The sequence below is a fragment of the Coccidioides immitis genome (assembly GCF_000149335.2).
Source record: "Coccidioides immitis RS genomic scaffold supercont3.6, whole genome shotgun sequence".
Classification (NCBI taxonomy): domain Eukaryota; kingdom Fungi; phylum Ascomycota; class Eurotiomycetes; order Onygenales; family Onygenaceae; genus Coccidioides; species Coccidioides immitis.
This window is the reverse complement of record NW_004504312.1, coordinates 2224858-2247814: the sequence shown is the minus strand read 5'-3', so window position 1 is coordinate 2247814 and position 22957 is coordinate 2224858. Positions and strand designations below refer to the sequence as shown.

Below are 22957 nucleotides of genomic sequence, written 5' to 3'. Positions count from 1 at the left end.
AGATCTCACGCGGGTTTTTTTTTTTTTTTTTTTTTTTAGACAATTTGAAACTCGGAGAGCTGGTTAAGCTTAGTTTTTGATGGTGTTTGGCCATCGACGATTCCCTTCTTACTATCTTGAACATTGCCCCCCCACCACCTCGTATGTTTCTTCCTCATACACGTCTGCCGCCCTCGTTTCAGAAGGTCGTCGATGCCATCCTCCGACGACGCAGTAGTTACCTCTCCAGCGCAGCGGCGGCGGCGGCGGCGGCTAATCGTGACCACTTCACGCGGCCCCCAGCCAACTCTGCGCCCACGGCGGCGATCAAGAAAGGGGGGATCACTCGTCTGCCCTACGTGTTCAGAGCTGACGGATGGCGTCAACGACACACCACCCCCCTGCCAGCTCACCCCAGCTGCATCGCCAAGTTAGTGCTGCAGTGGCTGGCGGAGCTCGGTGGTCTGTTTGGCCTGTTTGGCTGCCCAGCCCTGCAGGGTTTAGCGCTCTCTTAACCCCAATCTTCGCCTGCAACAAGCTCAGGCCGCCCTTCCAATGGCCTTCCTCTCTCTCTCTTGTCTCTCTTCTCTCTCTCTCGCTCTCGCTCTCCGCCTCGCCTGCCTGCCTGCCTGCCACACCGTACATTTACTACATACTTTTCTCCCCTTTCACACTCTGCTGCGACGGGACATGAAGAGAGATCTCCAACTCTGCCTGCTGCGTTTCCTTCCTCCGTCACTCCTTTGCTCTCTTTGATTTTCTGTCTTGTGCAACTGTCCCTTCCTTCGATCCAGACACTCTTTTTTTTTTTTTTTTTCCCTTTTTCTTTTTCCTAGCAGCCCTTCTGTTCCCTTTCATTTTATTGTCTCTTTTTTATTTTACATTGTGTCCCTTATTTTACCACCCAATAATTACCTTAAAAAAAAAAAAAAAAAAAAACAACAATTTGCTTACATTCTAGTCTGCGTGCTTGTATGTGTGTGTGTCCAGTTGAAAATTTCCTGCTTTCCCACTTCCCATCATGACGATGTCATCACCCACAACCTCTGCGCGGAAGGCTGTTCATAAGCTCGACATTGAAAAGGTATGTACTCATCCAATCTTAGACACGGCTGTTGAAGGGAATCAGGCTGACGCCGGTGTTCTTCTTAGGTCTCTCTAAACCTTCAAGACCGCCTCGGACTCGCCAAAGTAAAATATGAACAGATGTACTGCCTCTCCACGGATCCATTGGACGGCAGCGAAGGACTTAGTGCGAACGGAAAACGCTCCTCCTCGACCTTCTCGAATGGATACCGCCGCTTTGAGACTCCGGCAGCTTCCACTCCCGTCACAAGCCCAATTCTCACGAAGGACCTGCCACGCTCTGCCCGAAGCAAACATGCAGCGATGTTTGACCTGAGATCCATGGAGGCAATGACGAACGGTTCTCGGAAACGGAGAAGATGCAATTCCATAACCCAGGAACCTACTAAGCTCCCGCGTTTTGCTGGGGATCACCGCTCCGCGATTCCACCTTCGTCTCCGACCGTTGGCCGACAGCGTCCTGCAGTTCTTGTCCACACAGCTTCGTTTGTATCGCAGTCCGATACCATCCCAGACGATTCACTGCTATCCCCCGAGAAAATTTCAGAGCATGACATCGACCCGGAACTCCCGACAAGCGCTTCATTGATAAGCTCCTCTCCTCCGCGTACGCCATCCCCGCGACGCAATCGGCTTCCCATCAATAACCGTAATAACCAAGATGGCGCTGATCTTCTGATGTACCTTGCAAACTCGCCCACTCCCATGAATCTTGGAGAGAAAGGGCGTGTTCCCGACTTTCTTCCTTCCACCCCGCCTGCCCAACACACCTACCTGCCCTCCCTCCTGTCCACCCCTGGTGGAGGATTCGGAGCGAATTTCAGCACACCCGGCCAGCCATTCAATTTTGCTGACTTTGTCAATGTGACTCCAAGCCCTGCCCAGCGGCGGTGGGGCAGCCGTACTCCGCAGGTTATTCCAAAGACCCCAACCACGACGAAGGAAGTGCGGAAACGACTGAACTTCGATGCACTCCCCCCACCGACGGGTGCCAGCCCAGCGCCGGAGTCTGCTGAGAGGAAAGTCAAACTGGCACTCCAACTCGGTGAAGAATTACATTTCTAAATGGTTTTTTTTTAACTGACACTTAATTCCCCCTTTTTTAGCTACTATTTTATTCATGAATCCTTATGATATATGGAGTATGGATGTGTTCAACTATTCGAAAATTTTTTTTTTTTTGTTGCTATTTTCACACAGGTTGATCGCAACCCCGATGTCGAAATACTGCCCTTACTAGTGTCCTACACTTTTTTTTGCACCCTGTGTCTGCTGTCTTCACAGAGCGTCTGTCCCTCCAAGTGATGTTTCCCACTGTTGACTTTGTTTCCCCAGCACGTCACGGTCAACACCTGTATTTTCTGTCAGAGTATACCCCCGTTCTCAAGAATGCTCCCTTTTGAGCAGTGCCAGTCCCCCAGCAATGTTCTCGTAGCCGAGAAATCCATAACCAACTACAAAAACAAGAATTGAAGCAGGTGTCATGGAAGAGCGTTCCAGCCGCTTGCCTTGTGTCCGTGTGTGATGATCCTTCCCGAACAGGCCAAACCTTGTTGTGTCGCGCGTTTTCTAGAGCTTGTTTGCGGCTCCCAACGCGGGGACACGTGTTACTTTCGCGTCTATGCTAGGCCATATGTAGACTAGCTTGTATATTAGGTTTGCCAAGACCGGGTTGATAGTGGGGCATTCACCAGCCACGCCCCTCTTCAGCCCCTCTCAGTACTCACGTGTGGAAGCTGTTGATGCCCGTCCTGTACCTGCGTCGCCCTCAGTCGGTTGTATGCACGTATATTTGCTAGAGATACAAGTGATATTTTCAGACTTCACAGCTCACTCCTTTCTCTAGCAAGCGCAATAGGCCATTATCTCTCTCCTGCATACATCAACATACATAACGACCCCCTGAGCTCTGCTCCAAAGACGTGGCGCCAAAATTGGCCAAGGAAGACAAGACCCAGAGCCTAGGCTGACAGTTAATAGCGCTGTTTTATGTGGTTGCGAGTGACAATGAGACAAGAAAGGCAAAGGATAATCCGCCAGTTCTGAAGGGTCGGGCTCTTTGGTATCGAGGCCGAGAAGCCCTTGGGGCCGGGGAAAGGACCTAAAGGAGTCTGACGAGGGGGCGTGAAGGTAAGGGGATGCATCTGCAAGGCTCTCGGACAACGTGATCCTGTTCTCCGCTCCGTTGGGTTCGAGGAGGGCAGTCATCGCAGGAACGGTGTCCCAAAGCTTCAGCCTTACGCCCGGGGCGAATCGACCGAAGCAGCAGATCTGGCTGAAGCTAGCAGGTTAGTTTACAGAGGGCGTTGTCGCGCATATGCGTTAGTGTGGCGTTCGTTTGGCGCGACTATTCCGTGCGCAACGCGCTTCTGCTTGATAAGTGGAATATCAAGCTCAGTGATTTCCCTGACTCCAGGCCGATAGAGGACTATCCTTCTGACTGACACACGAACGTCAGGTGCGCTACCGAGGCTGTTATCCGCCGGTGCTAGACATATATGGATAGTTCACCATCACTGCGACAGGTGGCCGACAGCTTGAAGCGCCGGTTGTAATGCCTGTAGCATTAGCCCTGCGCGCACGTACGCACAATTCAGCACATGTCCTACAACTACCTGTACTGGACAATTCAGCGAATGCATAGGTTTGAAGGGGCGTGGTTGGCAGGAGACAAATATGATAACGGACACAAGAAGCCGCTATTAACCATCTGTTGCCGGATAAATTCTAGTTAGCCCCTATTGTAGAGTGTTACGACAACTGGCTGCCGCAACTAACTGCCGCTCATCGTAACATGCGGGATACTTTAAGAAACATCGGGTTTGCTGCTGCGCTCGGTCGAAAGCACACTCAGGGCGAGCAGCAGTGACAGGGAACTTAATGCTCAGGCACTGTGGTGCATCCTTGCTGGGGTGGTTGCATCTTTCATCCAAAGGATAGTCGTATGACATGCGGCTTGCCGTCAAGATAGTCCTTATACTTGCGCGTGACCTTCGCTTGGCCGCACATTGTTCTCGCAGCTTAACTCGGGTATATAGTAAGGATATGTCGGTCCCGAGACCTTACCAGGCTCTAACACTGGCTTTTGTGTGGATGAGAAATAGCCAAGTTCAAAGCAAGCCTGAGGCTGATTCTCCTTGCTGCTGCTGTGTCAGATGGTAGGTCGAGCTCAACCTATGGCGGGAGGACCAGCAGGATATCTGTCGTGGATGATTGTGTTAGTCGATGGAAACGTGCATGTAGAGCAGATTGTAGTTTAATAAAAAAAGGAAAAAAGAAGAAAGGAAGAATACATTCTTATTTCAGAAAAAAGGAACAGTCTCTCTTTCGATATTACCGCTCTTCCCGGTTTCCACACGTGCTCCATGCTCCGTCGGATCGCCCGCACTTGTTGCTTGGCGCCCGCTCCCCTGAGGTCAGTTCTCGCTGACGGGACTCCGGCTCCGTCGCAAGAAAATTCGTGCTCCCGACGGGGCGATGAAGAGATGCGCCACAGTTGCATGATCAAATCCTTCATCCGGATCAATCCCAAGGCGCTCGCCGAAGAAGACCAAATTATCACTGCCGCTACGCTACCCAGTTCCTATGTTGAACCGATTTTCTCTCGTGTAAAGCGGGGAAAGATATCGAGATGACAAATGCGTCTTATCAATATTCGTATTCCATTGGACGGGGAATCGCACGACGAGAAGGGAACGATAAGAGAATAGCTCTGCTCCGAGAGGCAATGAGCGTGTGTTAGTTCTTTGACCACGGAACGGGGGAGCAAAAAAGGGAATATAAACCCCCTCGTACAATCCTACTGATGTGGATCGATTCGTGTTTCTTGAGTGTATATTTCCTGAATGCCAGAGTTAATTGACTCATTGGATTCTGGGCTGAGTTGCTGAAGCAGGTCTTTAAATTTCTTTTTTTTGGATTTATCATTCAAAATTTTTTGTGTGTGTGTGTGTGTGTGTGAGAGAGAGAGAGATCTTGACGACTCATCCAATTGCTCGAAAGATGGCTTCTGGGACAGAGAAGGAATACACCGTCATTGGTGCCTGGACTCGATACTCGAGTGAGTTCATAGTTGTTGGGCATTGATTGCTCTCGAGTGATGTAAACGCTCAACTAGAGTCTCTCTATGGCCAGGCTGGACGGCGCGCGTTACTACTCTGCTAGACTTCTACGAGATCCCCTATGAAGCGGTGATCACATCGCTCGAAGAGGTATTCCACACTTTATAAACAACCAATATTCTGTATGCAGATGGCAAACAAAAAAGAAACTTTTTTTAGGCCACGAAGCTCTCCCACTCCGGCCTCGCCCCCGCTCTTACCGTCCGCTCATTGGGAGAAGACATCCAGGTCAATGACTCTCTTGCCATCCTCGAATTCCTCGCCGAGGCTCACCCCGATCTACCGTTTTGGCCAAAAGACCGTGCTCTCCGTGCACTAGCTCGGAGTGCTGTAGCGCGTATGCATTCTGGCCTGTGCCGTACATTACAGGCTACGTGCGGTACGAACTTTTTGGGCCAATATACGGGGAATGTGCCGATCAGCGATGATGCCATAGTAGAGGCGAAGAGGACTCTTGCGCTGTGGAGCCAGTTGAGGAAGAAGACAGCTGAGCGGTTGAAGGAACTGGGTCAGGACGACAAGGGCTTCTTGTTTGGCGAGTTTGGTATTGCGGATTCGGTGTTTTGGCCGGTGTTGTGGGTATGTGCGCAACCTCTGTTATTGTCCTATGATTTTCGGGACTTCTTCATTGCTTGATGGCTGATTCAAATAGCGATTCCGCTCGTATGGGCTTCCTCTTGATTCTGCCACTCCGGAGGCCCTTGCCTGGATGAGGCAAATGTGGGCGCATCCCAAGATGAAGGCAATTCAGCAGGGATATCATCGCCAAGGCAAACGGGCCGAGACGGCTATACCGGCCTATGACAATATCTTCAAGGATCGTTTGGATGTACAGTACAGTTGGTTCCCGGAAGATTGGGAGCTCACGCCTTGAACTTCGTGGCACAAGAACAAGGTTGTATGATTCCCAAACGATACAAGATACTAGCCATCGTGTTTGATTTGCTTATTTGATAATGTAAGTACATACATACACAAATGGGCTGTAAATCACTTCTCAAACTTCATTAAATGAGTGGAATACTCTCTCCGTGGTGATTTTCGCACAGAGCTGCCGATCTTCGTGCTCCACTGACATGGAGTAGCAAAATAACGCAATGTTTGTAAAAAGCGGTTCGAAATGACGATCGTGCTTGAGTCACGCCAAACAGATCCACGGATATTTATTCGTTCACAATGCCTTCGTACACTTTGATCGTATCCCTAGCCGTATTTGTTGCGCTCTGCGGGTTTGCACCCGTGACGATCCTGCCGTCGACTTTGCAGAAGTCGTCCCAGGGGTCTTCGGGAGGAACATATTCGGCGTTGGCGGTCTGAGCCATATCGGCGATAGTATGGAGATGATCTTCCCGCATCTTATCGATGACCTTAATCATGATCTCGCCTTTTGTTGTGAACCCAGTGACAGTCTTGTCCTTAATGACCGAGTCGCCATTCTCGTCATGGATTCCTGGTAGCATAGCTGGACCGTGACACACTGCACCAATGACCCCACCGCGTTTGTAGATGTCTTGCGCAATATTTTGAAGATGTTTGGCATGCGGGAAATCATATAATGCCCCGTGCCCTCCACACACAAACATCAGTCCGTAATCGTGTGGCGCTAAATCACCGGCCTTGAACACCTGCTTGTTCATCTTCTCCATAAAGTGATTGTGCTCAGAGTGCAAGACTTTTTCGTCCTCTTTGGATAGGTATTCTTGGGTGAGAGAATGCTCATCCCATCCAAATGTTCCCGTCTCGGACGCAACGTCAACTTCGAAGCCCGCCGCAGTAAGTTCGTTGAACGGGTGAAGGGCCTCAGAGAAAAAGAGCCCTGTCCTCTTCCCGTCCGGCCAGAACGGCGGGTGCGCACTGGTTATTGCAAGCAAAGCCTTTCGCGGAAGCGGTGCCATCTTCAATCGGTATATGGTATCGTTAATGTTAACTTCTCGCTATGATGTGGAAAGAGGAAAAATCCAACACCAAAGGTGAGGGGAAGCCTGTTATATATATGGCAGTAAAGTGGCAGAGGTCGACGATGGTGTCGTCACGGAAGGAGAACAAGACCAATGACATCGCAATTCCAACGGTTATCGAGCAAGTTCCAGAAATGCTACGTCCACACGCTTTGCTGTATGTGTAGAATTGAAGGGGAATGGTTCCATTGAGTTATGACGTAATACACCAACGCTATTCATTAACCTGCCAGTGGTCCCGAACCCAGCTGTTTGCCAGGATCTTGTGCAATATGGCCCTAGCCGTGGCATCCGTGGAAGACACCAGCCAGCTAGAATGGTGCGTTGTCCGTGTGGAAACAACGGGAACCGGAAGGTCCTCCTTATGTACTCAGTAGGAAATCATCCGTTTTCTTCTTCCTGCGGCAAATCAGCACCTTCGCTTTGCAGTCGCGCCATTTGTTTCTTCCAGAGCTCAGCAAGGGTGCTAGAAGTGCTTGCTTCTTCAATGGTTTTATCTTCACGAACCCTGAGGAATCTTGGAAACCTCAGGCTTAACCCACGTTCCTCGCTGGCCATCCCGATGGCTGCCGTGTACGTTGGGCTAAGTGTGATATCTGCAAAAGCAATTTCCCAAACCTCCTGAGGTTCAAACCATACCTCGGGCTCATTCCTATACTCCACGTAGCTTGGCCTTGGGATAGTATTGTTGCCATTCTCGGCGTACTTCTCTTTGTTCTCTTGATAGAATTTGTCAGTAAAACCAGACATGCACTTGGTGACAGCTTCCAGTGAGCCAGTTTCCGGATTTCGAACTGCAAGGAGAATTGGTGACCACCATTGGGCCTTTCGTCCCTGGCCATGCCAACCGGCAATGGGAATTAAGTCCAGAGTATCGAAGGCTGCATTATAGTCTTTCTTCACCTTGAGCCACGAATCGAGTCGTTTATCAGGCTCATAAGTAGAGAGCAAAGTGCGCCTTCGTGAGGCTTTCTGTTTCTCGCCGGAAATATTGGACGACTCTTCGCTGGTGAGGATGCCGGATGCTTCGCCATCGGTACCATCATCCAAGACCTTCACCATAATACCTTCGCATTTTGCGTTTGTGGCTTCCTGGAAAAAATTGAGAATCGTTTCCGACTCGGAAGACGTTGCATCAATGCTTTTCACCCAGGAAAACCGGTTGGGTATCTCCACAAAAAGACTTCGCAAGAGTTCACGTCTTTCTCTAAAAGGTCTTTCTAACAACGCTTCTCCGTTCAAATACATAAGATCGAATGCAAAAAGACAAACATTAATTTTGATGTCCCCTATCTCAACGTTTTTCTTCGCCCGATTAGAAAGCGTCTGGAAGGGCAACAAAACCCCAGATTCTTGGTCCACGGCGACCACTTCCCCTTCAAGGATGAAGCTGGACACACCGTCTCCCCGAATCTGCGGAACGAGAGATACTAGATCCGGATATTTATCCGTCATCAGCTCCAAGTGGCGGGAGAAAAGCGAAACTTTTCCCGATGAATCGCAATGCACTTGCGCGCGCTGGCCGTCATATTTGTATTCACAGCTGAATTTTCTGCCTTGAAGTTTGGTAAGCATCTCTGTCAAGTCACGCGTGATGCTTCCTAGCATTGGCAACAAGGGAACATGAAGTGCCAAGCCACATTTAGCGAGGACAGCCTCCGAGATACCCGTTGCTAAAAGGCATGGTATCAGGTCATTATAATTTGGGTGACGAGCGTAGCTAGCTTTAATCATTTCCTCTGCTTTTGCATATAAACTGGCAAGTTCATCCCTCTTAAGCTTCATAAGATCAGCATTGGTATGAACCCTATAACTAGCCGACGGAGGCCTTGAATAGAGGAAGGCACGAGCCAATGCAATAAGCATGGTGGTTCTGACAGCTCCGATGCGCAAGTGCTGGACGAGGGTTCGAACAATATATCGACTTTCTTCAGCTCCTCTCGCGTCTCGAAGTAACTGTTCCACAAGCCTCTGTTTGTTTTCCTGGCTACCCGTCCCTTTACTGTTAGCGATTTTCATTAGCGAATCATAAACACCTTTGATGGAGAGCGGCTTTGGTCGTCTTAACGTAAAGGATTGCTTCTTTTTAGCTTCATAGGCGACATCACCGGCATCTCCATATTTGTCATAAAGAGTTTTTAGACCCAGGTTATCCAATCCATAAGCCTTCTTCAATGCCTTTGAGATGGCAGATCCTCCCAATCCTAATTCAAGCGGAACATACGGTGGTGCGAACGCGTTTGTAGCAAGCCAGACCGCTGGGAGCAGACTATCCGGATCCCCTTCGATTAAAATTCTCAATAAATTAACCAAGATATCCACAATCCTAATCCTGCTTTGTGTGCTGTTGACTAGAGAGAACGCCCTGGCCAATATCGAATAGGAAGCATGGCCCCCCTCGGTATTCCAGAATTCCCTAAGTTTGTCGAGGTAGAGAGACGGGCTAAATGTTAGAGGTGGCTGATCGAGCGGTAACGACATAGATATTGTGTCTTCCGCGGATGTGGAGGTTTGGAGGGACAAAACACTTTTCTTTTTTTTGGAAGAAGCGAATACACATGACTTAGGAGGCGCGGGGATGGGGTCCTGGCCGTCGCTGGCCTTCATGTCTTGAGACGGCGGCGCCTGGTTTTCGTCCGAATTTGTGGGCGTGGCATTTCGGAAATTCGAAGAAGCATCATTATCCCATTCTGCTTGCAGCTTTCGAGCAAGCTCTTCGTCTGTCAGTAATTGGTGTTCCGAAGGGCTTTTTGGTATGCGACAGTCGGCTTCGTGTGGTTGCTTTCTCGGGCTTTTGAAAAAGGAGTCAATACTCCTAAATGTCCTCGGCGGGTCACCAGGATCGCCTCTTTTGCGTTTTCTGACGGGATTGGACATATCTTCATCCCTACTCAGTAGACTGTATAGAGTCTTCCAAGTGCGTTGGAACTGAAGCGGCGGTTGAACGGAGACAGAGCGAGATGATGCCAAGCCTCTCTGGATCTTGGAGCAACTTTCGCATGAAGCTCCACGTCATGCTTCACAAGCATCCCAGCCGTTGAGCGATCAGGAATACTAATGGCATATTTCTGCGATTCTCCCGCTGATATGGAAAACGAAGCGCCATTTTGATCATAATTCGATTTCCGTCGATTAAAAACAACCACACCTACAATGGCTCGGAGAGTCACGCCAGGCCGGCGCTCAACTACGCCATCCATGACAGAGTACCTCAACGAAAATATTCAAACAGTCGCTGACCTACAATCGTTGGACTCTCTTCTGGAGAGCCTTCAAAAGCAGCAGGAGCTCCAGAAACAGCAGGTCGTGCTAATTGCCACTTTGCCATAATTGCACATTTGCTAACACCTTCATAGTTACGAGAAGCGGAAGAGATTTTAAGCAAAGCGACCGAGGCATCGAAACAGCACACTGAAACAGTCCGAAGACGGGCCGAAGCCTTCAATGAGCAACAAAACGACATAGATAGACGGCTTGTGGAAGTTACCCAATCGAAAAGCAGTGATGAAGCAACGCGGAAATTCGAGGCCAGTATGGAGAAACTTGGGAGGCTGGAAATCGCAAAAGGATATATGGAGCTGCTAGGCAGGGTGAATCGCATCAGGTTCGTTCTTCTTATTTTTGTGGGCGCCTTGGATACTTATTTTGTTGCAGCGAAGACACGTTATCCGTGATACAACGGTCTCCAAATGATGCGTTAAGTTTATATTCCGAAGTAAGAGCTCTGGCTTCCTCACTGGTGTCTGTCCAGGTGGCAGCTGAAGGTGCTGCTCCTCACCTTATAGACTACACTACGAAGCTGGTAGGAAGTCTAAAGGATGCGCTGCAGAAGGAATATTCGGGTAAGCTGCGCGCTGTCCTTGAGAAAATGAAATGGCCTTCAAAGGAACTTCAAGTGGACGACGCTCTAGTGAGGCAATGGGCGGACTGGTTTGAATTATTGCTCCGCTTGCAAGAACCGTAAGTGCTAGTGTTCTCTACGCTATCTTAAGCAGAAAATTCATGAATTGCAGGGACGTCATTCCCCAAATTGAACTGCTTCAAAACGAAGCCCAATACCAGGAAACCCCAGCCCTACTCCCTTTAGAGGAAATGATGTCTCCGCTGAACCTCCGATTCAGGTACCACTTTAGCGGTGACAAGCCAACCAATAGGCTAGACAAAGTACGTAGCCCATGTTCAGTGCCGTGATCATGCGCTGTGTACCACTGACAGTTATTGATTAGCCCGAATACTTCCTCTCACATATAATCGACCTTATCAATACTTATAGCGACTTTTTTATGACGTATCTTCAGCCCATCCTCAATAGACGGGCACAAGATTGTGATTCGCGACTTATACCATTTTACTCGAATGCGATTTTCTCCTACATAACGGCGCTGTTGCCGATGGCACGACACAAAATTAACTCAACTCTCCCACATATTGCAAATCACTCTCAGTTACTGAGCCATTTTATACATGAATTAATGCAATTTGACAACGATGTCCGCGAAATATGGGGCTACTCACCTGCCTTCAAAGAGGATCGCGGTTGGAAAGGGCTAACTTGGGAAGTTCTCGTGAAGCAAGATTGGTTCGCTCAGTGGCTCCAGGTTGAAAAGGATTTTGCTCTCTCCCGCTATCAGGATATCATCGATGCGCCTGATAGTGGTGAAATTGATTACGACGGAGTTGAAGCCACAGCAACGAAACCTACCAAGGCAGCAATTCGTGTCAATGACCTCCTTGAGACAATTACAGACAGATATCGACCACTGTCTTCTTTTAGCCAAAAGCTTCGCTTTCTCATTGATATTCAAATTACAATATTCGACCTCTTTCATGAGAGGTTACATTCCGGACTTGAAGCCTATCTTGCGATGAAATCAACAATCGGTCGGACAATGCAAGGCTCTTCCGCAAGCCAGGTCAGTCTGGAAGGTATTGCGGGGCTTGAAAGGCTCTGTAGAATATTTGGCAGCGCGGAGTATTTGGAAAAGAAGATGCAAGACTGGAGTGATGATGTCTTTTTCCTAGAACTTTGGTATGAGCTGCAGGATCGTGTCGACCAAAATGCCCGAAGCGGCAGGCCTGTGGCGGGATCCATGTCCATTTCCGACGTCGCGGCCCGCACGTCGTCGTCCATCACGGATAGCAATGCCGATCACGGTGCTGGAGGCATTGAAGGCGCATTGTTTGATGAAACTTCCTCAGCGTATCGTCGCATTAGGATCCGATCCGAGTCAATTATTGTTTCCACCTTGACATCAAGTATGCAAACGTCACTCAAAGCGTATTCTCGATCTTCTAATTGGGCGTCATTGGCACCTTCTTCTGACAATGAATCTACAATTACACCCTCCGTCGAGCTAGCTATGTTTACCCGGAACCTTACCGCTGAGGTCAAGTTCTTGTCGCGAGTCCTCGCTCCTGCGCCTCTAAAACGTATTGCCAGACAGCTTCTGCTGTCAATTCAGACGTATCTTTGGGATAATATCCTTATGCGACATAGCTTTTCAGCTGCCAGGGCTACTCAGTTACGGATTGACTTCGAGCATATATGTACGACTTTTGACGCAGCTCTCGGGGTTCCAGCTGGTAAAATTGAGGCGAAGAAAATCGCCCAAAAATTAGCAGAAGGCCTATTGCTCTTGGAACTAAATATCAAACCTAAAGATAGCGTACCAGAGGCGGAAGAAACTGATAAGAGAAATGGCGATGGCACCCATCCAAACTTGGGTCTTTGGGAGGTAGAGAAGGGTCTGTTTGCTAGCAATGAAAGCGCCCGGGAAGTTCTAAAATCTTTGGGAATAGAAGTTTTAACGGAAGCACAGGCGAGAGCAATATTGGAGAGGCGGGTCGAACTTCGCGGTTAACAACATTAACTGGGCTACGCACCGAAAGCCAGCATGCTGGCATATGGCGAAAGTGAAGACAATAAAAGGCTGACGACTACATAATTTTATATACCCACTTCTAAATAAAACCAAAACATACCCCTTAAGATCTGGTTCTTCTGAATGAGGAATCGTAATTGGTTATTCAAAGACAACTGGTCCATGGCCTCTTTCTGCAGGGTTCTTTGGACGGAATCCGGAAGTAGGCGCCGGGTGTGCTGTCGGAGTCGGTATGTTCAACTCTGAGCCCAGTCGCCGTTTTACAATGGTTGATCCAAGTTTCACAATAGTATTCACGAGGGAATCCACCGTTTCCTCCTTCGTAAGAACATTGACCACACAGCGGAAAAATTTTCCATCCTTAGCAAAAGTGTCGCCATCACTTGGGGGTGCGTAGTCCACCATGAAGCCTTGGGGCACAAGTTTTTGAACAATCTCTTCGGTTATTTGGCTGTTGAGTTCGGCTCTCTCTTCTTCGCTGAGTGTCTTGCCGTTGATCTCTCTTCCTGGGGGGTATGCCATGCGTCCAAGAGGAGCATAGTAAAAGCAAACTTGGAGACAGGGTGGGGGATTCTCAGTAAGGAGAATGAGATGAGGATTGTTTCCAACGACGGTGGAAAGATGCTCAGCAACACTACAAGCAGAGTCGATCTTTTGCTCGTAGCCCTCAGATCCGTAGTACATCCAGCTGAGGAAGAGCTTGAGGGCGTCTGCACGGCGGCCGCATTGTAGAGTCAAGTCACCCAAGTCCCAGAATCCCTTCGTGTATTCCTCGTTATGGAATAGATATCCCGCTGGTAACGTGTTTGCACGGTGGAATTTGCGAATATCAGCGGCCAAGAGGAACGAACAAGTGACCGGCACACCCAGCATCTTATGTGGATTGAAAGTAATACTGTCAGCAAGATGGGATCCTGTAAGTTTGCTTTTCTGCTTTGAGGAGAAAATAAAGGAGCCTCCCCATGAACCGTCGACATGGAACCAAAGGTTGTGCTTTCGGCAGATCTCAGAGATTTCCGGCAGAGGGTCGAAACTGCCTACAACCGTGGTACCCGCAGTGGCATTCACGAAGAATGGCTTCTTTCCTTGGCTTTTCGCGGTTATAATAAGGTCATCGAGCGCCTTCGGTATCATCTGCCCTTTCTCGTCCACGGGAACGACCCAAACCGCTTTGCTACCGAATCCAAGCATTTGTGCAGCCTTCTCAATACTATAATGTCCATGCGCACTTGAGAACAAGACAAACTGATTGCCGCTAACGCCTTCAGTTTTGGTCTCCGGGAATAGAGTATTCCTCGCGATAACAATTGCCGTTGTATTGGATGCTGTACCACCTTGTACTGCTATCCCTCCAGCGTACGGGCCATTTAGGCCAAAAAGGGAGGCCAAACGGGCAGCAGTACTCTTCTCGATAACGGTCAAGGCCGGAGCGACCTGGTACACATGAACATTGGTGTTCAAGGCTGCAATGATCAACTCCGCGGCAAGTCCGGGCGCATTCGTAGAGGCATAGAGTTTGTCCAAAAATCCCTGATGCCAAGTGTTCACAGAATATTGAAGTATCCTGTCTAAGATCTGAAGGAGGCCATCCGCACCCTGCCCGCTACCCGGGAAATCTACCTGGAGTTCCTGCTGGAGCTCACTGGGCCTTTTCAAGTTTAATAACCCGGAGAAGAGAGGGTCACTTTCGTCCGAAGGGTCATGCGCTATGATTGCTTTGGAACCTCTATCTGCAGACTGTATGAACTGCAGAATGCGTTCCTGCACGGGGTTAAGAAGCTACAGGCATAAGTTCATCAGCGCGTGCTCAATGAATGTCGCGCAAAAAGCATTCTCAGAAGACAAGTTCACCATTCAGCTCGAGTAACGGCTGTTTACTCACATTTCTGACTTCGTCCGCCCGTTCCATAGTTATTTACTCACTACTGGGCAAGCAAGCATTCAACCATTTCAATTTACGGAAACTAAAGAGCAGAGAGTGATGTATGCGCAGACATTCTGGCTCCCGTTCAGCCAATATTAGAGTTTGGTGGTGCGAGATTTAATCGGAATGCTACGACTTGACCGGGGTGACATCACATTCGGGCGATAGATCCACACAACTCTGTTTCTAACTATGACCTCTATGAATAACGTGCTGGACGGCCAGTCCCTGGAATACGCTAATAGTAATCCGCGACCCTGGCTGGCCCGGCCTGGGGTGGGCATCCGCAAGGGACCGTCACATCCCTTATTAATCAACCCAAACGCCATCAAGGGGGTCACATACGTTTCCTCCAGCAAAGCCACCAACCCCCCGAAGAGAACATACAGGGGGGTGGCCCTGATTGACCGTTGGTCGATTTGGCCGGTACTATGCGCTGAGTAGACTCTTCGCCGATAAGGCGGCCGACTTCCTTTTCTTTCCGGCTTTGATCTTTTCCTTTCCCTTCGGGTTCTCCGACTCTGGTTTCCTTGCCTTTTCCTCCGCCTGCGCTGCAAATCGCTCTCTTGCCAAGTCCAGTTTTGATTTTGGCTTTGTGACCTGTTCATTGTTGGATGAATCCGCTGTCGATGCGTTTAGATCTAATCCTTTGGCCCTTGACATCCATTCGCCTCGTTTTCTTTTGTACAGGTCCATGGACCAATTCCTCCATACAGCCCTCCCCAGGAAAGAATCTCGTAGCGCCTTCTCATTGGCCACAAGCTCATCAGCCAATCTCTGTTTAAGGAAAAGCAGATCACTGGTAGCTTGCCATAGTATATCAACAACATGAGATCCGCTCGTGTTTAATGCGAGCTCGCACAAATGTCCTGAGAACTTGGGTATTATTTGTCTGCGGAACTGGCCCGTTGCTTTTGAGAAAATGAGTGATTCTTGGAGAACACGGGAACCTGTTGGGCTTTTTGCAATATCCAATAGAAAAGGGACGGTTGCCTCAAGGAAACTAGATCTGATCATCTCTGCTAGAGGTCCCGGCACTCGCAACATTGCCTGTGCAAGAAGCGAGCCATGAAGTTGTTGTGAAGGTAAGTTAGTGGCGCTCTTCGTGGGATCCTCCTTGCTAGGCTCAGATACCTCATCCAACTTCAAGATCTTTTTAAGTCTTGAAACGGCCTCCTCTCCATAAGCGGATTTAAGAGTGTTAGCTAGAGGAGTAAGATTGGCACCTCGTACCGCTCCTCTCTCTATCAAAGCTTTTATCACATTCAATCTTGATCGCTCAACCATTGAAGGTACCTCACGCAAAATGGTATCCATGGCAACCTGTAAATCCTCTTTGCTAAGCCTTTCCAGGACACGAACCGCAACGTACGATGCTATCTCATTCCTGGAAAGAGATCCAATGCGTTCACGGATGATGCTTTTGTATATCATTTTGAAGAATTTGCCTGGAACATGCTGGAATAGCGTCTCTAGCAAGCGGGAGCCAACTGGATCGTAGAATAATCCGTTAATAAACGTTGCACTCTCGGTATTCTCCAGAGAATCATCTGGAATGAGTCGCCGGAGAACTGAGTTAGGATCCTTGGCCCTGTCCTTCCCAAGGTGAGTCAATTCGACCGCTAGAAGTACCTGGAGCACTGGGGACCCGACGGGATGAGTAGCCAAAGCGCGTAAATAGGTGGTGTCTAAACCGGCAACCAAGTCGTTGATCATCTTCTCCAACGCGTCTTGGAATACCGGAGGAACGCTTCGCTTCTCAGAGGAAGACTGTGGGTCTGTTTTGAAAGCATCGAAATTCTCCTTTTTCCGACTGGCAACCACCGCGATATTCGAGGAATTATCCAATGACTCCCCCGCTAATATCAAAAGGAGGACTCTTATCGTATGAGATGCAAATGACTCGGTTAAGAGGTAGCCCCAGTTGCCTTCAAGTTCTGAGATCGCGTTCAAGACTAGGTCGGCCATTGGTAGGCTGGAAGCCGATTCTCCACCATCTTGGTTCTCCTCCGCATCATCTCCTTTCTTTGTTCGAGGTTTCGACTCGTATGTTACGATGGGCGCCGCTCGTAGGAAAAGCCGTTCACAACAATGGCTAGCGAAGCGGTGTTGAACGAGATGCAAGAAATGCCCACTGAATTTTCCAAAAAGGTGCTTCAGCTGGCTCGCACTTGACATCGAGATTAGTTTTTCCATCAATCTTGAGCAAGACTGGCTGCATGCGATTTTCAATTCTTTCCCACCGGCCTCTTGCAGCACACTGTCAATAAAGAGCTGTCGGTCCTCATCATTTTCGAATTGGTTCAGCTCCAGGGTTTGATTGGCACGGGAAAAGTACTCTTGTTCATCCGAGTCCAGTAGTCCATAGAAAGGCGTGTCGTCTACTGGAGCAGCTTCCTCCTCGAGAGGAATGTAATCGTCTCCATCTCCGAACGCATTGTCGTGCGGAACAGGCACTTCGGAACTCTCATCGCCCTGTATTTTTTGCCGCTTTGTGATTTCGGCTTCGGTTGCTTCGTGCCCTCGCTTTCGCTTTTGACTATCCTTATCCTTCTTCGCCTCTGCTCGACGGCCTCTCTTTTGCCTTTCTCGTGGCATGGCGGGCAGGTATCGTCGACTCTCTCTGTGCACGCTGCCTCCGCTCTTCCATCAATTGAGAAAAATTTAGCTTAGTCAGCTCTGGCCCTTCATCTCACGTGATTATCCACCGTGCCCGCTTTATGTCGCTGAATCGGAGCAAACTGCCATGACTCCGATAAAGCCTTGAAACGGGGTCTTAACATACTAGAACTCAGAGTAGACATGCTATTCCTACGCTATGACTATTAAGCTAATTATCTAAGGCACGGACATACAATAGACCGGTATATGTGTGTGCAAGATGTAGACTTCCTTGGAAGTTACGCAATCGAACAATGGAATGTCCGATGCAAAAAAGTTGAATCAAGGAAGTAAAAGGAACTTTTTCTTCGGATGGAATGAAGGATGCAGACCATAGAACAAACGGCTCATGCAACCCAAACACATCCGTTGGTAGGGGAAGGGAGAAAAAGAAGGTATCAACGGTAAAGAGGTATCAGTCATCAGATATATGTACTGCATTAGGAATATTCGCTATACCGCTAGAACACGGTGCGTCGCTATAAGCGAGACATATCTGACTATCAAGCGTCACCTCGCCGGACAACACGCATTAATTTTTTGGTTTGTTCCGTAGCTGATCCCTCAATTCATCTCGGAAGAGCTGGAAGAAATGCTTGATGCCGGGCTCTGCGACGACGAAGAGCAAGCGGAAGTTAGCATCGCCAAGGCATTGTATTGACCAAAGGCTTGACTCACTGTCAATGTTTGTTCCTCCCATATCTTCCGGGGCCTTGCCGTGTCGCAGATCCTGGATTGACTTGTGGACACGGCGCACAGCTCTATGGAAGGTCGGGCTGGCTAAAAGCTACTGTAGATGAGTGAAAAGGCCTTAGACTTGAAGCCTGGGGCAGGGAGCACAGACCCTACCGGTCAGCCAAAGCTGTAGCGCATGTCAGAAGATTCGCTGTTCAAGATTTGAATTGAAGCAACAAGGGGACAGGCGAGCATGACGTACTTCAAAAAAACGAAGCCACATGCCGGATGACTGCAAATCACATCGTGGCTCTGTGCCTGTGACAGTGGGAGACGCCTTGCCACAGCCTGCTGCGCGTTGCGACACAGGGGTTGATTGGGATTGCTGAAAGGAGAAGAAAGCAAAATCTCCCGGTAACCGAACTCAAACTGGTTATGTATTAGAGTGTGGCTTGTGCAGCTGTGGCGAGTGTGCGCTCCATCGAGATCGTCGTCCACCAGCCGGATCTTCGCTCGCTTGCAATTCCGCCTGTTTGCCGCCCACCTGCGGGCGTCTGGATACAATTTGCGGTGCTGCTGTGGAACTTCATTGGTCTAGTACACACCGGTCTCCCTCTCCTCCTCATGCGCTGCACACAGCATTTCACCCAATACAGTGTGCAGAGTAAACCTTTAGGCTGTCGACTCTATTTTTGGCTCCGTCCATTTTCTTAATTTTTTTTTTTTTTTTTTTTTTTTTTTTAATTTTTCTTTTTTAAACTTTCTGCCTTGGGAGTGCGGGTTGAAGCGCCTGCTTGGGCCTGGGGAGAGAGGGACAGCCGTTGGTGGGCATCCATAGACACACCTGAGTGCCGCGAGCACCAAGAAAAAAAAACGCCCCTCATCATCTTGACTTTTGGCCATTCGCATCTGCAGACAAATATGGGTGTGGTTCACGCTTGGAGCCTTCCATTCAGGGTCTGATAGTGCCGTCTCTGCACTACAGGCCACAGCTGTCAAACAAATTCCTTTTGGGAAATCATCCCCCTGATTGTTCTCGCCTTCATCCCATGAAGTGTGTTTCTCCTCTCCCGCATCCCTGAGTTGGTTTGCATCCATATATGCCTCTGACAGTCTCAAATCGCACGTGCTAACTCGCCCTGGCGAGTGCTGTGAATCCGGCCCCCAAATCCATGCGGGACGGCTCAGCCAGTTGCCCGGACCTGCTACTACGAGACACAGCGCCTCCAGACACGCCAACGTCGAATTTTGACTCCAACCGGGCACGCAGCAGTGTACCCTCTGAAACTTCTAGCCTTTCTGACAGTGTCCATTCAAACCTATTCCTCAAGGCCAAGGGTGGCCCGAGCAAGCTTCGCCGCTTTATGAAGCAGGCTCGGAACTTTCGCCGTATTGCAGCTACCAAAATGTCGGAAGCGCGTTTCCCACAGACCCTTGGTAAGCGGGAACGTTCTGCAGATAGCAGATCGTCCGTCAATGGAGGCTCCGTCGCAGCCCTGGATGTGAGCAGCAGGGAAAGCAGCGTCGAAAGAGGCGCCACGCCCACAGTCCCCGCATTCTTGACGCAGTCCTACTCAGGTGAGCTTTCCCCGTCTGGCGGACGTTCTCGGTTTCCTTCAATATGTTGTCTAACGAGAGCTCGGGACGCATAGAGCTACGGTCAAAGTTCGAAGAACTCGAATGGATCCAAAGAAGCCGGATCTCAGCTGGACTTCTGGCCGGAGATCCTTCGCATAAATGGGCGTTGGAGTCCAGCCCTATGGTCAAGGAGAGAAGCCGCTATGCAAACGTCCAGGCTTGGGCCAATTCTCGAATTCACCTAAAAGTTCCGCCCGGAGAATGCGACTTTATCAATGCTTCCCCAATTGAGCTAAAGGATACCCAGTCCCAAGAAGTTGTTCGCTATATTGCAACTCAGGTCAGCCCGTTCCGTATATATTTTCTGAGAGCTCTCTCTAATGAATATCTTCTTGTAGGGTCCGAAGGAAGGTCACTTGGCACATTTCTGGAACATGATTTTTCATGAGACGGGGGAAGTGGCGGTAGTTGTAATGCTCACCCAAACCTTCGAAGCCGGCAGAGAGAAATGCGCACAATACTTCCCGCTAGATATGGAGGTTCCCACTTTCCATTTCTCTTCTGTTGACTCAGATCCTTTTGTTGACCACAAAGAAGACGATACTACATCCGACCATCCTTCTGGGTCAATTTCACTTTTGGAGTGCTCCTACGACGAGTCATGCTGCTCTGAAGTTCGCAAGCTCAAGCTAGAACTCGGTTCAGAATCCAAACTTGTTTGGCATTTCCTGTTTGCCGGTTGGTCCGATTATGCGAAGCCAGAGGGCCACTACCGCGATGCGCTAATTGAATTGACGAAAATAACCGCCGACAAGGCGAGATCCCGTGACAACCCGAGAATCGTCCATTGTAGCGCTGGTGTTGGAAGAACTGGCACCTTTATCGCCCTTGATCACCTTCTAAGGGAATTACGGAACGGGCATCTGCTAAATGTGGCCGATGACACTGTCGACACCGTCTTTGATACGGTAAATCAACTCCGAGAACAGCGAATGATGATGGTATATAATGATATACAATATCAATTTATATACGACGTCGTAAAGGAACAGGCCCATGCTCTCCTTGGAGACAAGGGTGTGACTGGTACTTCCGATGCTGAAGGAAAGGATACCACGAAGGACGAAGAAGATACTCCCACAGAAACGAACACCAAGGGAGAGCTGGAACCCATTGTTGATTAATTGGTCTCCTTACTGTCGAGGGCTGTGGAAACGATGAGATCGCCCGCTGGAGCTGATCTGAACCACCTGAAGCGGAATCCCTACTAATCGGGAATTTTGGCCAGACCGTCCTTGTTTTTCATTACCCAGTTTGTATTAATTTTTGATTCATATGTTTTGGGAGACCTTTGTGTAAAGTTATTGGCATGCATACCTGCGTTGGACCGGGACAATAACCAGGCATTTTTCTTTCAAGTCTTGTTTTTCAGTCTCTTTGCATAAAACAGTTTATCATTCATGGCCTATAATTTCATTGTTACCACATTCCAATCATTGGTATAAAAGTAGTAAATAAAATTCCTACGGAGTACAGAGTACCACATTTTCCTGTTTTGTGAGCTGTCTTGGAGAACAACCTGACCATGTTGCTTTCATCCTATGTATGTACTTCCTCATGTTTTCCAGTGACTACAATGGGACAAAGCAGAATATATAACTAATATAATATTATGCCGCACTTTGATCATGTCCCATCAACTAGCATACTTTTCCACTCACACTCCAGATTCAAAAATCATTCCTAATTAGACTCACTACATGTCAGCAGAAACAAGCAGCAATTCATGGCCTATAAAAAAGGTGAAAAAAAAAAAAAAAAATGAAAAAAATGAAAAAAAGAGACAGAAAGAGAGAGAGAGAGATTTTTAAGTATACATGACCCGCAGCTCAACAAGCTTTTCATCATCTCATCATATTCATATTAAACATTGATCAGTCACTGCGTAACTTCACATCATCCTTCCCCTGGGCTGTTTTTGGTCTATCTCCACTTCCCACAGGGTTACTCTCGCCCTGGTCTCCATCTTCCTCATCCCAATTGTCAACCGCGTTCTCGTCCCAATTATCAACCTCTTGCTCCAGAGTCCTAGTAGTCGTAACGCCAGTTTCCTGGGTACCCAGTTCTGTGTCGTGTGTCGAATTGACGCCTAATTCAATATCATCCCCACCATCTCCATCGTTCATCAAATTTCCAAAGCGAGATTTCCTTCTCCGCTCCAACATCCGCTTGTGGTACCACGTACAGAGTCCCACCGCGCCCAAGCTGCCAACTATGTTGGCAAGGATATCAAAGGGGTCGAACGAGCGGCCGTTTGGAATCAGTGATTGTACTATTTCCGAGCCGATTCCTAGTACCAGTGTGCAGACGGCGATGGTCAGGTGGAGTGTTCGCCGACGAGTCGTGTCTAGGATCCAGTAGAATGCGATGGAGAGGATAAAGAAGGTCACGAAGTGGAGGAATTTGTCGTTGGGCTGGAGCGATGGCGGGATTGTCGAGTCGCCGGGCTTCGATTCATTGTGAGGAGTGAGGCCAATGTAAGCGGATAGAAGAAGAAGAACAAGGAAAGCCCCTGAAGTTAAAAAGTGAATTTTCGAGTTAGCAAGCGAAGGAAATGCTAAGGTGATATACGAGGCTGAGAGCTTCGGTGGACCGGCCGGCAAACATACCAGCAAAGGGATATCTTATGCGCATTTTGAGCTGCAGAGTATTATCAGGGAGCTTTTTCTATTCTGCTTTTCTTTTCTGTTCACGAAAGAATGGAGGAGATTGCCGTGATCTAGGTGTTGTTGGGTACGGAGTAGTTCCTTGAGTATTGGGGGTCTGAGAGGTGATTCACAAAGAACTCATGCCGCTCACGCTGTGCGCTGACCTGACAACAGAAGATCTATTCCAACGTGTTCTATCCACTGCGAGCAACAGCCCAGCCCTGGCTGTGTATGCCGACAGCCCGTTTCCACCTCACTGTGATCTCAAGCAGCCGAAGAAGCTTTTGGCCCTTCCCCAGATCCCGTGACCTGCTCGGTTGGTCAGAATGGTCTGTCTGGGCAACCTTATGACTTTCCACCTCCGCAAAGAATCTCCACCAAAAGA

General features: G+C 48.9%; 12 protein-coding genes across 12 annotated transcripts; 4 read left to right on the top strand and 8 right to left on the bottom strand.

The window, feature by feature from the left end:
- Window positions 1–35: 35 nt before the first annotated feature.
- Window positions 36–624, bottom strand: CIMG_03810 (uncharacterized protein; the record flags this gene model as incomplete). Its single annotated transcript, XM_001244368.1, has 2 exons — window positions 36–334; window positions 393–624. The coding sequence occupies 2 exons, from the start codon at window positions 622–624 to the stop codon at window positions 36–38; spliced, it is 531 nt and encodes a 176-aa protein (XP_001244369.1).
- A 376-nt stretch (window positions 625–1000) lies between these two features.
- On the top strand, window positions 1001–2542 carry CIMG_03809 (uncharacterized protein; the record flags this gene model as incomplete). The annotated part of the gene is made up of 2 exons (XM_001244367.2): window positions 1001–1063; window positions 1132–2542. The coding sequence occupies 2 exons, from the start codon at window positions 1001–1003 to the stop codon at window positions 2128–2130; spliced, it is 1062 nt and encodes a 353-aa protein (XP_001244368.1). The 3' UTR covers window positions 2131–2542.
- A 986-nt stretch (window positions 2543–3528) lies between these two features.
- CIMG_11202 (uncharacterized protein) lies at window positions 3529–4921 on the bottom strand. Its single transcript, XM_012358277.1, has 2 exons — window positions 4359–4921; window positions 3529–4265 (listed from the first exon to the last, which is right to left on the bottom strand). The coding sequence occupies exons 1-2, from the start codon at window positions 4580–4582 to the stop codon at window positions 4235–4237; spliced, it is 255 nt and encodes an 84-aa protein (XP_012213700.1). The 5' UTR covers window positions 4583–4921; the 3' UTR covers window positions 3529–4234.
- CIMG_03806 (uncharacterized protein) lies at window positions 4550–6517 on the top strand. Its single transcript, XM_001244364.2, has 5 exons — window positions 4550–4897; window positions 4961–5125; window positions 5200–5276; window positions 5346–5765; window positions 5839–6517. Exons 2-5 carry the CDS (start codon window positions 5068–5070, stop codon window positions 6058–6060), a joined length of 777 nt encoding a protein of 258 aa, XP_001244365.2. The 5' UTR covers window positions 4550–4897; window positions 4961–5067; the 3' UTR covers window positions 6061–6517.
- On the bottom strand, window positions 6110–7251 carry CIMG_03805 (macrophage binding protein). Its single transcript, XM_001244363.2, has one exon. The coding sequence runs from the start codon at window positions 7079–7081 to the stop codon at window positions 6350–6352; it is 732 nt and encodes a 243-aa protein (XP_001244364.1). The 5' UTR covers window positions 7082–7251; the 3' UTR covers window positions 6110–6349.
- A 62-nt stretch (window positions 7252–7313) lies between these two features.
- On the bottom strand, window positions 7314–10056 carry CIMG_03804 (DNA ligase I, ATP-dependent (dnl1)). The gene has a single exon (XM_001244362.2). The coding sequence runs from the start codon at window positions 10019–10021 to the stop codon at window positions 7526–7528; it is 2496 nt and encodes an 831-aa protein (XP_001244363.1). The 5' UTR covers window positions 10022–10056; the 3' UTR covers window positions 7314–7525.
- A 191-nt stretch (window positions 10057–10247) lies between these two features.
- CIMG_03803 (RINT-1 family protein) lies at window positions 10248–13115 on the top strand. The gene is made up of 5 exons (XM_001244361.2): window positions 10248–10447; window positions 10501–10748; window positions 10799–11104; window positions 11158–11308; window positions 11371–13115. The coding sequence occupies exons 1-5, from the start codon at window positions 10298–10300 to the stop codon at window positions 13003–13005; spliced, it is 2490 nt and encodes an 829-aa protein (XP_001244362.2). The 5' UTR covers window positions 10248–10297; the 3' UTR covers window positions 13006–13115.
- CIMG_03802 (glutamate decarboxylase) lies at window positions 12930–14996 on the bottom strand. Its single transcript, XM_001244360.2, has 2 exons — window positions 14909–14996; window positions 12930–14805 (listed from the first exon to the last, which is right to left on the bottom strand). The coding sequence occupies exons 1-2, from the start codon at window positions 14933–14935 to the stop codon at window positions 13168–13170; spliced, it is 1665 nt and encodes a 554-aa protein (XP_001244361.1). The 5' UTR covers window positions 14936–14996; the 3' UTR covers window positions 12930–13167.
- A 108-nt stretch (window positions 14997–15104) lies between these two features.
- On the bottom strand, window positions 15105–17548 carry CIMG_03801 (nucleolar protein 9; the record flags this gene model as incomplete). The annotated part of the gene is made up of 1 exon (XM_001244359.2): window positions 15105–17548. The coding sequence occupies one exon, from the start codon at window positions 17546–17548 to the stop codon at window positions 15380–15382; it is 2169 nt and encodes a 722-aa protein (XP_001244360.1). The 3' UTR covers window positions 15105–15379.
- A 186-nt stretch (window positions 17549–17734) lies between these two features.
- CIMG_11201 (uncharacterized protein) lies at window positions 17735–18663 on the bottom strand. Its single transcript, XM_012358276.1, has 4 exons — window positions 18549–18663; window positions 18456–18473; window positions 18290–18398; window positions 17735–18220 (listed from the first exon to the last, which is right to left on the bottom strand). The coding sequence occupies exons 1-4, from the start codon at window positions 18567–18569 to the stop codon at window positions 18144–18146; spliced, it is 225 nt and encodes a 74-aa protein (XP_012213699.1). The 5' UTR covers window positions 18570–18663; the 3' UTR covers window positions 17735–18143.
- Window positions 18664–18933: 270 nt separating this feature from the next.
- CIMG_03800 (protein-tyrosine phosphatase 2) lies at window positions 18934–21530 on the top strand. The gene is made up of 3 exons (XM_001244358.2): window positions 18934–19864; window positions 19939–20204; window positions 20263–21530. Exons 1-3 carry the CDS (start codon window positions 19459–19461, stop codon window positions 21046–21048), a joined length of 1458 nt encoding a protein of 485 aa, XP_001244359.2. The 5' UTR covers window positions 18934–19458; the 3' UTR covers window positions 21049–21530.
- A 268-nt stretch (window positions 21531–21798) lies between these two features.
- On the bottom strand, window positions 21799–22802 carry CIMG_03799 (VanZ domain-containing protein; the record flags this gene model as incomplete). Its single annotated transcript, XM_001244357.2, has 2 exons — window positions 22534–22802; window positions 21799–22436 (listed from the first exon to the last, which is right to left on the bottom strand). The coding sequence occupies exons 1-2, from the start codon at window positions 22556–22558 to the stop codon at window positions 21799–21801; spliced, it is 663 nt and encodes a 220-aa protein (XP_001244358.1). The 5' UTR covers window positions 22559–22802.
- Window positions 22803–22957: the final 155 nt, after the last annotated feature.

Excerpts from the sequence above, each read along its gene's own strand:
- CIMG_03802 (XM_001244360.2), bottom strand. The coding sequence starts at position 14,935 with ATGGAACGGGCGGACGAAGTCAGAAAT. Across the intron at positions 14,806-14,908 it reads GGGCGGACGAAGTCAGAAAT|CTTCTTAACCCCGTGCAGGA; the intron begins GTGAGTAAACAG and ends TTATGCCTGTAG.
- CIMG_03805 (XM_001244363.2), bottom strand. The coding sequence starts at position 7,081 with ATGGCACCGCTTCCGCGAAAGGCTTTGCTTGCAATAACCAGTGCGCAC.
- CIMG_03804 (XM_001244362.2), bottom strand. The coding sequence starts at position 10,021 with ATGTCCAATCCCGTCAGAAAACGCAAAAGAGGCGATCCTGGTGACCCG.
- CIMG_11202 (XM_012358277.1), bottom strand. The coding sequence starts at position 4,582 with ATGAAGGATTTGATCATGCAACTGTGGCGCATCTCTTCATCGCCCCGT. Across the intron at positions 4,266-4,358 it reads CTTTTTTCTGAAATAAGAAT|ATATCCTGCTGGTCCTCCCG; the intron begins GTATTCTTCCTT and ends CATCCACGACAG.
- CIMG_03803 (XM_001244361.2), top strand. The coding sequence starts at position 10,298 with ATGGCTCGGAGAGTCACGCCAGGCCGGCGCTCAACTACGCCATCCATG. Across the intron at positions 10,448-10,500 it reads AGGAGCTCCAGAAACAGCAG|TTACGAGAAGCGGAAGAGAT; the intron begins GTCGTGCTAATT and ends ACACCTTCATAG. Across the intron at positions 11,309-11,370 it reads CAACCAATAGGCTAGACAAA|CCCGAATACTTCCTCTCACA; the intron begins GTACGTAGCCCA and ends GTTATTGATTAG.
- CIMG_03806 (XM_001244364.2), top strand. The coding sequence starts at position 5,068 with ATGGCTTCTGGGACAGAGAAGGAATACACCGTCATTGGTGCCTGGACT. Across the intron at positions 5,126-5,199 it reads TGCCTGGACTCGATACTCGA|GCTGGACGGCGCGCGTTACT; the intron begins GTGAGTTCATAG and ends CTCTATGGCCAG. Across the intron at positions 5,277-5,345 it reads TGATCACATCGCTCGAAGAG|GCCACGAAGCTCTCCCACTC; the intron begins GTATTCCACACT and ends AACTTTTTTTAG.
- CIMG_11201 (XM_012358276.1), bottom strand. The coding sequence starts at position 18,569 with ATGTGGCTTCGTTTTTTTGAA. Across the intron at positions 18,221-18,289 it reads GGGAGGAACAAACATTGACA|AGCCCGGCATCAAGCATTTC; the intron begins GTGAGTCAAGCC and ends TCGTCGTCGCAG.
- CIMG_03800 (XM_001244358.2), top strand. The coding sequence starts at position 19,459 with ATGCGGGACGGCTCAGCCAGTTGCCCGGACCTGCTACTACGAGACACA. Across the intron at positions 19,865-19,938 it reads CTTGACGCAGTCCTACTCAG|AGCTACGGTCAAAGTTCGAA; the intron begins GTGAGCTTTCCC and ends CGGGACGCATAG. Across the intron at positions 20,205-20,262 it reads TTCGCTATATTGCAACTCAG|GGTCCGAAGGAAGGTCACTT; the intron begins GTCAGCCCGTTC and ends ATCTTCTTGTAG.